We start from the raw sequence: 13,329 nt of genomic DNA on the forward strand, positions 1-13,329 counted from the left end.
ACTGTTGCTTCCTGACCTGCATACAAATTTCTCAAGAGGCAGATCAGGTGGTCTGGTATTTCCATCTCTTTCAGAATTTTCCAGTTTATTGTGATCCACACAGTCAAAGGCTTTGGCACAGTATAAAGCAGAAATAGATGTTTCTCTGGAACTCTCTTGCTTTTTCCATGATCCAGCGGATGTTGGCAATTTGATCTCTGTTTCCTCTGCCTTTTCTAAAACCAGCTTCAACAAATTTAGACTTAAATTGAAGAAAGTAGGGAAAACCACTAGACCATTCAGGTATGACCTAAATCAAATCCCTTATGATTATACAGTGGAAGTGAGAAATAGATTTAAGGGCTTAGATCTGATAGATAGAGTGCCTGATGAACTATGGAATGAGGTTCGTGACATTGTACAGGAGACAGGGATCAAGACCATTACCTTGGAAAAGAAATGCAAAAAAGCAAAATGGCTGTCTGGGGAGGCTTTACAAATAGCTGTGAAAAGAAGAGAAGCGAAAAGCAAAGGAGAAAAGGCAAGATATAAGCATCTGAATGCAGAGTTCCAAAGAATAGCAAGAAGAGATAAGAAAGCCTTCTTCAGCGATCAATGCAAAGAAACAGAGGAAAACAACAGAATGGGAAAGACTAGAGATCTCTTCAAGAAAATCAGAGATACCAAAGGAACATTTCATGCAAAGATAGGCTCGATAAAGGACAGAAATGGTATGGACCTAACAGAAGCACAAGATATTAAGAAGAGATGGCAAGAATACACAGAAGAACTGTACAAAAAAGATCTTCACGACCCAGATAATCACGATGGTGTGATCACTGACCTAGAACCAGACATTCTGGAATGTGAAGTCAAGTGGGCCTTAGAAAGCATCACACGAACAAAGCTAATGGAGGTGACAGAATTCCAGTTGAGCTATTCCAAATCCTGAAAGATGATGCTGTGAAAGTGATGCACTCAATATGCCAGCAAATTTGGAAAACTCAGCAGTGGCCACAGGACTGGAAAAAGTCAATTTTCATTCCAATCCCAAAGAAAGGCAATGCCAAAGAATGCTCAAACTACCGCACAATTGCACTCATCTCACACACTAGGAAAGTAATGCTCAAAATTCTCCAAGCCAGGCTTCAGCAATATGTGAACTGTGAATTTCCTGATGTTCAAACTGCAAATTATAGCAAATGCAAATAACTGAGATATAACATACAACTTTTAGAATAGATAATACAGCAGTTTTTCAGAATTCCACTTAACTAACATATGTAGGGATTTCATAATAACAAACTAATATATTGGTTGGCCAAAAAGTTTGTTTGAGTTTTTCAGAAAAACTTCAAATAAACTTTTTGGCCAACCCAATATTAGTCCTACGAGATATTTTATTATTTGGAAGTCATGAAGGTTATCAAAAATACTGGCAACAATCTTGTAGTTCAAGAAAGTTAAAGTACATAGCAACAAATTTTAAACAAAGATATACATTCTAGTCTTCTGCCTTAAAATGATGTGAGGAACATTTTATATACACTTGAAAAACAAAATTAAAAAGAAATTTTCAGTATTCAATAGATTACTAACTATAGGCCCTATGCTGTACAGTAGTAGATCTCTAGGGTGCATTTGTTTTACATAACTAAAACTTTGTACCCTTTGACTAGTACTTCCTGATTTTGCCTTCCCCATAACTCCTGGCAACACCATTTGATTCTACTTCTGAATTTGATGGTTTTAGATTTTTCATATAAATAGTATCATGTAGAATCCGCCCTTCTCTGTCTGGCTTATGTCACTTAGCATGTCTTTCAGGTTCACCTATGTTGTTGCAAATGGCATGATTTTCTTCTTTTTTAAAAGCTGAATCATAGTGTATTGTTGTATACTTAAGAATCATTAGGAGGATAGATCTTATGTTAAACGTTTCTGTTAATATACTACTACTACTACTAAAGTGGGTGGGAGGAAACTTTAGGAGGTGTGACACAGGATTATGGCATAGATTGTGGTGATGGTGTCACTAGTTTATATTTATCTTGAAACCTGTCAAGTTGTCTACGTTAAATGTTTGTGAGTTTCTTTAAACATCAATCGTATCTCAATAAAGTGGTTTAAAACAAACATTTTCAATAAGGCATAATAAATGCATATTCAGTAAATAAATTACTAATTTTGATAATTAGTTTAATAGTAACTGATATTCTCATATCCATGACACATTATTAATGCTTTATGATTAATTTCTTAGCCTATCACATCTTTCCCATTTCTTGGGCTGAAAAAACCTAGAATGATAGTTTTTTCAAGCACTATAAAAGTTTGATGGCTTTCAGATATTAAAAAATATGTAAAAATTTTATAGATAACTGTTACTTCTGGGAAAGTGGGAAAAGAAGACTTGGTTAAGGTGGAAATCTAACAGGACTGGGGGTTATCTACAAAAGAAAGGTTTTAATAAGTAATATGTGAATACATTTCATGTATTTAATCTCTATGTGATTAAATTATATAAACTACTTTGAATGACTGATTTAATGTATTATTAATAAACACATTTATTAATGTGTTTAGTAAGTACAAAAGTACTTAAAAATGCAATTAATCTTATCATCAATGAGCACCAAAACTGGGGAGAATCTATTATTTTCAAAATGCTTATTTTTCTGATTTTTGGTACTCGAGTTGCACACCTCCAAGTATATATTTTTCTTTCCTACTTACAACTCATGTTTCTTGAATTTACATTTTATTGACAACTTATTAGTTTTAGAAAAGTATAAGCCTTAGAGTTTGCACATTATCCTTTCCCCTTTTGCATTAACATATCTCCTTCAATATATCTACTAGATGAATGCATGACTTTCTAGTTTTTTTTTTACATAACATCCTGTTCACATCTGCCATCTTTTTATCTTGTATTTGGTGTGATTTCCTTAGATCTCCCAGTTCTTTAATTCTCTCTTTGTGTGCTGTGCTTAGTCACTCAGTTGTGTCTAACTCTTTGCAACCCCATGGACTGTAGCCCACCAGGCTCCTCCCTCCAGGGACAAGAGTTCAGGCTCCAGCATCAGCTTGCTTGAGTTCAAATAGTAGCTAGGACTCTATGACGGAGAAGGCAATGGCACCCCACTCCAGTACTCTTGCCTGGAAAATCCCATGGATGGAGGAGCCTGGTAGGCTGCAGTCCATGGGGTCGCTAAGAGTCGGACACGACTGAGCGACTTCACTTTCACGCATTGGAGAAGGAAATGGCAACCCACTCCAGTGTTCTTGCCTGGAGAATCCCAGGGACGGGGGAGCCTGGTGGGCTGCCGTCTATGGGGTTGCACAGAGTTGGATACGCAGCAGCAGGACTCTATGAAATGGGTGATTTTTGACAGAATGACTTCTCTGGGCCTTGGTTTCCTCATTTTAATTACAAGGATAATAATATTATATAGCCCACAGGATTTTTGGAGAATTAAATGTGTTAATGGATGTCAAGTATTTAAAATATGGCCTAGTACTACACCTGTATGGATGTGAGAGTTGGACTGTGAAGAAGGCTGAGCGCCGAAGAATTGATGCTTTTGAACTGTGGTGTTGGAGAAGACTCTTGAGAGTCCCTTGGACTGCAAGGAGATCCAATCAGTCCATTCTGAAGATCAGCCCTGGGATTTCTTTGGAAGGAATGATGCTAAAGCTGAAACTCCAGTACTTTGGCCAGCTCATGTGAAGAGTTGACTCATTGGAAAAGACTCTGATGCTGGGAGGGTTTGGGGGCAGAAGAAGGGGACGACAGAGGATGAGATGGCTGGATGGCATCACCAAATTGATGGACGTGAGTCTGGGTGAACTCCGGGAGTTGGTGATAGACAGGGCGGCCTGGCGTGCTGTGATTCATGGGGTCGCAAAGAGTCGGACACGACTGAGCGACTGAACTGAACTGAACTACACCTGTAAACTGAAACTTTAAATTCCAGTGAATAAATCTTTAATTTCTAGAAGTTTCATTTGTTTTCTTCTCATATATATATATATTCTTTTCATCTTTGATTCCTTCTTTGATGACTTTTGTTTTTATAGGTTTTATCAGTTTGTTGTATCCGATGTTTTGCAGGGGAGGGGTTCTATCATATTTCCTAAGTCTGCTGACTTGCTTGTGGAGGACTGTTTCACATGTTTTGTAATTTTGGACAGTGAGCTCTCATTAGTGGTTTGAATTGAAAATCCAAACCTAGGCTTGTTTCACTAGGCTGATTTTATATTGCTTCCACTCAGTTCCCTATAGATTATTATTGCTCTGATACCATTTCCTATGCTAATTTCTCACTTTAGGGATTTGTTAAACAAAACACATGGAATGTAAAAATTCAAACCTCAAAATCCTGTGAAAAGTGTACCAATAATGATGGTCATCAAAAGAGACTTTCCTTTCTTACCCTAGGCTTGGTTTCTTATTTTCCTGTGCTAGTTGGTAACATGTTTTCTTCTGGTATACTTCCAATACTAACAGCGAAGGTTTCCTAGTTCTTGGACTATCATTCATTTCTAAATCCCGGTCTCCCTGGGCCCCTTATCTAAGTAGTAGTGTACATCAAAGCAGGATAGTGAAAGTGGTCTGTGTGTATGAGGCGGACAGCAGTGCACTTTACAACATTAAATAATAAAACTGATTAAAAGTTTATCTTTTTTTTAAGCACTGATGCAATGGAAACTGTAACAATGTTAGTACAAAGCATTCTTCTGGGGTGGGGATGGGATGGGGTGGGTGGAATCTCCTACTGATCTAAGCTGTAAACCACTGCCTGCGTCTGGGGTCAATTGTTCTCTCTGCTGCACTCTGGTACCCAACTCTCCCTGAGTGTGTTAACTTCCTGTTAAGCATTCTGTCAACCCTCACAGAAGCAACAGATTTAACTGAGATTTTACAGCTATTTCCTTTTTGTTTCTGACACTTAGGAATTTATTTATTTTTCTTGTACACTCAACTATACATTTCAAAGAATGTTCTATTTCCTCTAGCATTTCCAGGTATTTGTAGACGAGTGATTATATAACACTATGAAATTTCTAGAATTATAAGTCTCCATGTTTTTACCATCTCTAGGAATTAATGATAGAGTTGTTAAATACCTTTTCTACTTTGTCTTCAGAACACATCATTTCTATTTGTTTATGGCACTGTTGTTGATAGAATGATTTAAGTTCATTTTCTTTAAGCAACATTTCTAACTTCAGATATTCTTGCCTGATTTCTTCTCGATTCTGGAATAAGCAGTTCAGAATTTCTTGAAATCTAACAAAAATAAAACATAGAATCTCAGTATTTTGTGATAGGTAATGCAGTTTACTTAGAGAATTGCATGAATAAGGGCATATGGTGCTTCTATGGCCCCCTAGGGAAAGTGAGATCGCTGGTAAAGGGTTATGAATATTATTTTTATAACACTGGGTTTCTTTCTCTTTCTCTCCTCTCCAAGAAAGGTCATGTTATTAAAAGATATCAGTATATTAAGGTCTATGGTATCAGTCATACACTGTATTTTGTCTGCATAATCCAGTAACTTACCAAAAATAAAATACTTTGTAAGAAAAGGATGATAATGTGGACTTGTACTATCTCAATTCACAAGGCCCCAGAAACACAGTATTGTGTGTTGTTTTGGTGTTGGCTCGCTGTGAAGAAGTAAGCAGTGTGTGGCATAATCATATGGTGCCTCTATGGCCCCCTAGGGAAAGTGAGATAGCCGATTTTTAGCTTCAGAACTTGTAACAGTGAAAACACAACATACGGTCAGGTACCCCCTGCAGCCTGGCCAAAAGTCAGCTGACAATGCCAAGACCCAAAACATCCAAGTTTACAATGTGGTAAATCTAGAAAAGCCACTCCAGTGTGTTTCCTTCAAAATGCAAGAGAGATATAGGGAATCAAAGTTGGGGAGTATGACTCACATATCCTCCAAATGCATAACGACCTCAAGTGGAATCACTTCTGTGAAAGCCCTAAATGGAGTGTATGGGCTTCCCCGGTAGCTCAGCAGTAAAGAATCTGCCTGCCATGCAGGAGATATGGGTTTGATCCCTGGGTTGGAAAGATTCCCTGGAGAAGGAAATAGCAACCCACTCCAGGATTCTTGACTGTGAAATCCCATGGACAGAGGAGCCTGGCAGGCTACAGTCCTTGGGGTCACAGAAGAATTCGACACGACCTAGTGATTAAACAACAAAAGGAGCCTGCAATCCTGCTCCTCCAGGGTCGGCAGAATATTGGTCACAGATCATGTCTGAGCTACAGTAACAGTAGAGACAATCACACACAGGCAAAACTCTCAAAGAAAAAGTAACTGTGAACCTTTTAAAATAAAATGGTAACACAGTATATGCATTTAAAAATAAATGTTCCTTGGCAAGAATTTTAGGTATATTTGTAAGGATTTGTGGTAAAAACACTGACAGTTTACGTCAGTAGTAAAGAGTTCTTAACTCTTCTGGGAATGAATATAAACCACAATACATCGACTTCACTGAAGTTTTGTCAAACTGATAAATATTTCATAAGAAGTATGTACGGACATTGCAATTTCATTGTATTACATTACAACAACTCTAATGCCAGTAAATGATTTGATAAGTTATCTTTAGGTTCTACCCGAAGATAATTTCTTAGATTTTCTGTTAATACTTTACCCAAGGACATAGTTAAATATTTGTCAGTTTTGAAATTTTATGGTTCATTCTTATTTTAGTTGGTGGTGTTTAGTTATTAGGAAGGAAGGGAATTAGTATCAAAGAAAGCTCTTAAAAAAATCATTTTTTTATAAAGACAGTCCTATGGGATTGACTAATAACTATTTTCTAGTCACTTAAAACATTCGTGTAGCTAGAAAACAAAATCTTTGCCAATAATTTTATGTGACATATGATGAACTCTAGACAATTTTCTTGGTATAGTCATAAGTGAAGTTATATAGTTACTCTGGACATGAACAATTATACTTTTTTATGATTTTTTTGAGTATTTTCCCACTGTTCAGTTGCTCAGTTGTTTCTGACTCTTTGCGACCATGTGGACTGGGAGCACGCCAGGTTTCCCTGTCCTTCACTATCTCCGAAAGTTTGCTCAATTCATGTCCATTGAATCGGTGATACTATCTAACCATCTCATCCTCTGCCACCCTCTTCTCTTTATGCTTTCAATCTTTCCCAGCATCAGGGTCTTTTCCAATGAGTTGGCTCTTTGCATCAGGTAGCCAAAGGATTGTAGCTTAACAATTATGCTTTAAGTTTTTTTTGAGTATTATCTTTCTAATAGCTTTAACAGAGAGCAAATAGTACATAGTCTTCCCTTTACCCGTTTAAACTTCATAAAAATTATATTTCTTTTTTTTTTTAAATTACATTTCTTAAAGACAGCAAAAATTCATGGCATTAAAGAAATTCTATATGAAGTATGATATGATAAAAAGTATTACATATATTTATTTCAGAAGACAGATGCTTTGGTGAGAGAATGACAAAGGCTTTGGGATATATAGCTGTATTATTACCTTCTTTATAAATACATGCAAATTATTTCATCTGTTGAGAGAATTACAACTCAAAGTTTTTATAGTTGGTTAAGTCATGTTGAAGTGTCAAAAATACCCAAATAAGTGTTCATAGCTCAGGCACCTCTTTCTTGAATCAACAACCAGAAAGCGAATGTCAATGATTCAAAGCCATATCAACTCCAGAAAAGTCTACCAATTTGTACAATTTCAACTGATGATTAGATCTGGTTAAGTAGAGCTGAGCAATTTCATGCAAGCAATGACTCCAAATTTGAGCAGTGGGTGGCTGCTTTAATTTTCAAGAAACTTGCAACAACAAAGAGCTATCTGGTTACATAAGGACCAATCCCATATTTGACTAACAAACTATAATAACACAACTAATGATATAGCAGAGTTAGAATCTTTAAGATTAAATGAATAATGAGGAGTCAATTTTACTTAAGTTATTTTTCAAAAGACACTGTAAAGTTGGTAGAATATAACAAAAAGTATTATAAGACTATTAAATATAACTTTAGCTTGACAGTGGGTTGTTAGTGGGATTAACAGAAAATAATTTAAACACTATTAAGGAAATCTCTGGCATAAGCAGAGCTATTAATAATACACAGGACAACTTTATGCTGTATGAAAAATGGACTCATTGTCACTGAGAGAGAAATAATTGTTTAATTGTTTCTTATTGTATCTGTAAAACAGCACAGTATGGTAACACAGGATTAAGATTTGAAAGGATGACATATAATTCTTGTTCTAATCTGTGAGTTAGAAAACAATACCCCATTTCAAATTTCTGAGGTGCTGTAGTCATCAGATGAAATTAATATGGGCCTAAATATCATCAAAAACTACAAAGACAGTTAAAAAAATAAAGTGTTATTTTCCTAGAAGTTATCTTAACATCTAGGGTAAGACGGAGGCAGAAAAAATTATTTTCTTCAAATCAAGGATATTTTATGTAAACTTCAATACACACTTGAAACTAGGTTGAAAATCACTGTCCACTAGTCTTCCTTATGTACACTAAGACATCTGCAAACTCAAGAGTTCTAAGTGTGAGTAATCAGTGCTTTAAGATGTGGTTAGTTTCTCATATTAATGATAATAGAAAATTAGCTTTGGAGAAGGCTTACTCAACCTTCAATCAAAGGTGAACAGGTTGCTTTTCCTATGGGCCTCTTGGAGCTTTCAATATGTTCATGTACTTTGGAAACTTCTTAAGATTCCTTAAGTAAGGAACAATTTTCAAATTTGTTTGATCCAAGAATTCCTTTCTGTCTTCTTAGAACTACTCAAGATTCAAAGCTTTTCAACTATTGCCCATTAGGGCAACTTGGAAATTATCTTAGTGCTTGTGAGTACTGTATTACAGCTTTTGTTTTTTAAATTTATCTGCTAAGAAACTTAGATGAAACAGGTCATTTTTCTGTGTCAACTTATATCATTGAGAGATGTCCCTTTAAGTAATTAATTGCATAAAAAAGTGGATTATTAGAGTTATATCAAGTTAAGGAAAGAGTAGACACAATTTATATGCACCATGTAAATAATGATAATGCCAGATGCCATTGCTTGAACACATTTGTGTCCCCCGAAATTTACATGTTGAATGAAACCTAACACCTAAGGTGATGGTACTGGAAGTGGAGCCTTTGGAAGATGCTTAGGTAGGTCATAAGGGTGGAGACCTCATCGATAGGATTAGTGCCCTTATAAAAGAGCCTCCAGAGACAGCTCCCTCTCTTTTGCTTATGTGAGGATTCAAGAAGTCTACAACATGGAAAGCAGCCCTTACCCAACCATGCTGGCACACTAATCTAGGAATTCCAGCTCCCAGAACTGTAAGAAATAATTTTGTTTGTTTATAAGCAACCCAGTCTGTGGCACTTTGTTGTAGCAGCCAGAAGGGACTAACACCACAGAAGAAAAATATGGAAACTATTAAAAACCAATTTCATAAATGACATAATTAGTTTTACTTTTTCTATCCCATACTTAAGACCTGCTTCTCACTATCTGTATAATCACAATTAAAATTACCTGATCTCCAAAGTGTACCATATAAGACCAATCTGTGACTTCCTGAACAGTTGAGAATATATAATGACACACAACAAATGATGATAACGATAAATTTCTGACTAAATTTTAATTATCTGACTAAAGTTTACAAAATCCTTAAAACGAGATCTTAATGTCAATTTTACCTTTCAATTTCTTTTTTCTGAGGGTTTGAAATCATTACTTTGCTACTTTCATCAGTAAAGGCTTTCTGTTCTTCATAGGCCTTTAGTTTTTCTTTTAACATTAAAATCTAGTAGAGAGAAACAGCAGTTAAAAATACAAATTATATGTTTCCATTATGCACAGCCACAGAAAAATTTTAGCTGTGAAAAATAACTGAACAAAATTTCAATTATAATAGATAATAGAATTTTAGACAATAAAGATTGCAGAATCCCATAAATGAGGAACTGAGAGAGATTAGCAACAACGTAAAGAAAAGACTTACCTCTTTCTTCTGTTCATTACAGATTTTTACATACTGAGTTATATGATTGTCGAGGTTAAGAACATTGCTCTTCAACTGTTAAGAAGAAGAAATTATGATTGTGCATATACAGAGATAACAATCAGTTATATATGTAAACAAAATAGCATTACATCCTCATTTATTCAGCTTCATGAACTCAGAATTTGTGACAATTACAGTCATGACAATATAATCAACTATGCTCATGCTTAAAATCTATGACAAGTGGGTAAGGGTATGCTGAGCACGTTAATAACGTTAAGAAACTGCCTTCTTTATTATCAGAGAAAAGGTACTTTAAAGAACTTTAAAGAACTTACAAAGCAGCCATTCATAAAATAAAAATTGCTCATTTTTTCCTTTGTCCTTTAACTTTTAAGATACAGAGACAATTTAAATTTTTACCAGTTTGTATGTTCAAGCAGCTTTTAACAAGTTCTCAATATATTTTATCCTTTTTATGAAAGTATGAGTCCCCTGGCAGCTATGGAATAGTGGAAAGAACATTAAATCCAAATACTTGATTTCGAGGCCTTGCCCATTTCTCACTTAACTTAGAATTTAATATTTACAACTTTGAACATGTAATTCCTCAACTGTAAAGAAGAGCTAAAAATGTCTCCCTCAGTGGTTTGGTGTAAGCAGTGCATGAAAAATATGTGTGAAAACTTCTGTGTACTCAATAAAGCACAACCTTTCCCAATTTATTATACAAACAATATGTGAGTATTTCTCTAAGGAAGACAATAACCCACTTATCTTCAATCAATGGGAGTAGCAGAGGGGTAAGTGGGAAGAGAAGCCATTATTTACCAGTTGAACTCTAGGTCTATTACAACTCTGAAGTCTTGTGATTTTACACATCCATCATCATGTTTGACTTACATTAAAAAAAAGTTACCCCAAATTATTGGCAAAAATACCAGCCTAACCACTCATTATTACATTGCTGTAGCTATACAGATTGGCTACATCAATACCATGAATGTGAAAATAAATTATTTTTAAAAAACTATTTACTTTATAAACTGAGACAGATATTGTATCTACTTTATAGATGAAGTAAATAACTAAGGCTTGAAGAGATTAGCAAACATGGCCATGGTTTTCAGGTGGAAACTGCTGGTGCTGGGCTACAGCAGAGTATCAGCTTTGGCTGCAACAAATGTGTTAGAAGCCTTGACCAGTTACACCAAAATGCCATCAAAATATCACGTGTCATGATGTGAAAAAGGTTAGAGAGAAAGGCACTAAAACATCCTAATTCTCCAAAAGATTAAATAATATTAAATTTATATAAAATTAAATAAAATAATAAATCATATTTATTATATATGTAATTAAGATGCTTAATGTTTTAATTGTCCTAGTTTATGCTCAATTAACTGGGTTAGTAAAGACATTTCTAGCCTTGATTTCTTAACTCATTAGTAGAAATATATCTCTATTTCATATTTCGCTAGAGGTATAAAAAAGAAAAAAAAAATGCACCAAGTACTCTTAAAAACAAAGGCAGAGTAAACACACTTACAGAAGATTTAATATCTTTTGCGCGGTTAGCATACTTAAGAGTGTTATATGTGTCATCGTAGAACACAGAGGAAGGACTAACAGCAGCAATCATTATAGTTTGACAGTTTCCTCCGAGAGAATCCTTTAACAAGCGAGTGAGCTTACTATTTCTGTAAGGAATATGCTGATTCTTTTTCTGAAAGAAGAAAAACAGGATTCTTATGTCATTTTCCACATTCAAATGCAAACCTGCTACCATTTCACTATAAGAATTTAAGCACTGCACAACTTTGCCCAGCCTTACACATCTTATGGGACTGCTCAGTGAATATAAAAAACAAATTTCCCACTGAAAGATTATATCTCCATCTGATTAAGTGTGAATGTTAGTTAATTATAAAATATCAATACTGTTTCATTAGTTGTAATAAGTGTACCGTATTAATGTGACATATTAATAGAGGAAACTTGAGCTTGGGGTATATTGAATAAAATCTTCCTGTATTATCTAATCAACTTTTCTGTATTTAAAACTATTCAAAATCAAAATGTCTATTAAAAAAACTTCATTTTTAAAAGAAATTAAAATATGAAAGTAATATATGCCCTGGAGAAACATACTCCAGAGGAATAATAAGAATTCTGTATGGTAGAGAGCTACTTCTCTCTTTAAATAACCATCTAATAAGAATACTAAATAAATTATAAACTTACAAATACTTTATCTGAAAGCACAACCACAGGTCTAAGATAACTTTATTTTTCTAGAAAAAGCAATCTTATGCTATCCAATGTAACTTTTTCATATTACAGAAGGAAAAAATGAAGCTAAGCAAAAAGCCACATGACTTGCGTCAGGTCACATGGTTGGTAATTCACAAAGCTAGAAACTAGCCTGAGGTCTCCCAGCTCCCAGTAGTACTGTGCTTTCCATCAGAGCAGTCTTTCTCAAACAGTGTGGAGTGTGCATGGGCTGGTGCTACCTGAATTGATTTTGCATGTATAAGATATGCATTAAACACTGACTAACAAATGACTCAACAGCAGTCGATTATTAAATCAGTTATGGAAAAAATTTCATGAATGGCAAAATTTAGGAAATCAGTCTCTATACCACACTGTCTGCTCACATATTCTGAGATTTTAACTTAGAATACAAAATATATTTTGCTTTTGTAATATGCACGTGATTTTAGAAACTTGCCTTTTTTTTTAAAATAAAAGAGTTCCCAAATCATTTTAATGTACTTCATATCTATCAAAATGCAACATTTTGAGGAGTTTAACAGTAACTTTCCTACAGCTTCTGAGCTTGGTTTGAACTAAAATTATCATGTGTGCGAGTGCTCAGTTTTGTCTGACTCTTTGCGACCCCATAGACTATAGCCCACCAGGCTCCTCTGTCCGTGAACTTTCAAGGCAAGAATACTGGAGTGGGTGGCAATTTCCTACTCTAGGGGATCTTTCCAACCCAGGGGTCAAACCCACATCTCCTACGTCTCCTGCATTGGCAGGCAGATTCTTAACCAACAGCGCCAATTAACTTAAAAAAAAAAAGGAAGTCATTTTTACAAATATAGAAGTTATTGAATATGCTGTGCTCTTGTAAGCACTTCTGGCATTGAGTAGACAAAAAATATTTTTTAATGACCCAAAGGCATCTAGCAAACATTATCCTATTAGATGATTTAATTATATTTTATACCCTAAGCTCCTATTCCTAAGAAAACTCAATATTCTTTAATATTTAACTCA

At 35.0% G+C, this 13,329-nt stretch overlaps 1 protein-coding gene across 1 annotated transcript in view; it reads right to left on the reverse strand.

Annotated features, from left to right (window-relative positions):
• The window catches only part of KIF18A (kinesin family member 18A), an 86,474-nt gene that overhangs the window by 55,397 nt on the left and 17,748 nt on the right, over positions 1-13,329 (reverse strand). The window contains exons 7-10 of the mRNA XM_010831790.1: positions 11,594-11,770; positions 10,042-10,116; positions 9,737-9,843; positions 5,110-5,272 (exon numbers count right to left, since the gene is read on the reverse strand). Of these exons, the coding sequence (XP_010830092.1) occupies positions 5,110-5,272; positions 9,737-9,843; positions 10,042-10,116; positions 11,594-11,770 (522 nt within the window). The remainder of the gene's footprint in view (positions 1-5,109; positions 5,273-9,736; positions 9,844-10,041; positions 10,117-11,593; positions 11,771-13,329) is intronic.

This window comes from Bison bison, unplaced genomic scaffold (genome assembly GCF_000754665.1).
Source record: "Bison bison bison isolate TAMUID 2011002044 unplaced genomic scaffold, Bison_UMD1.0 scf7180017864531, whole genome shotgun sequence".
Lineage (NCBI taxonomy): Eukaryota > Metazoa > Chordata > Mammalia > Artiodactyla > Bovidae > Bison > Bison bison.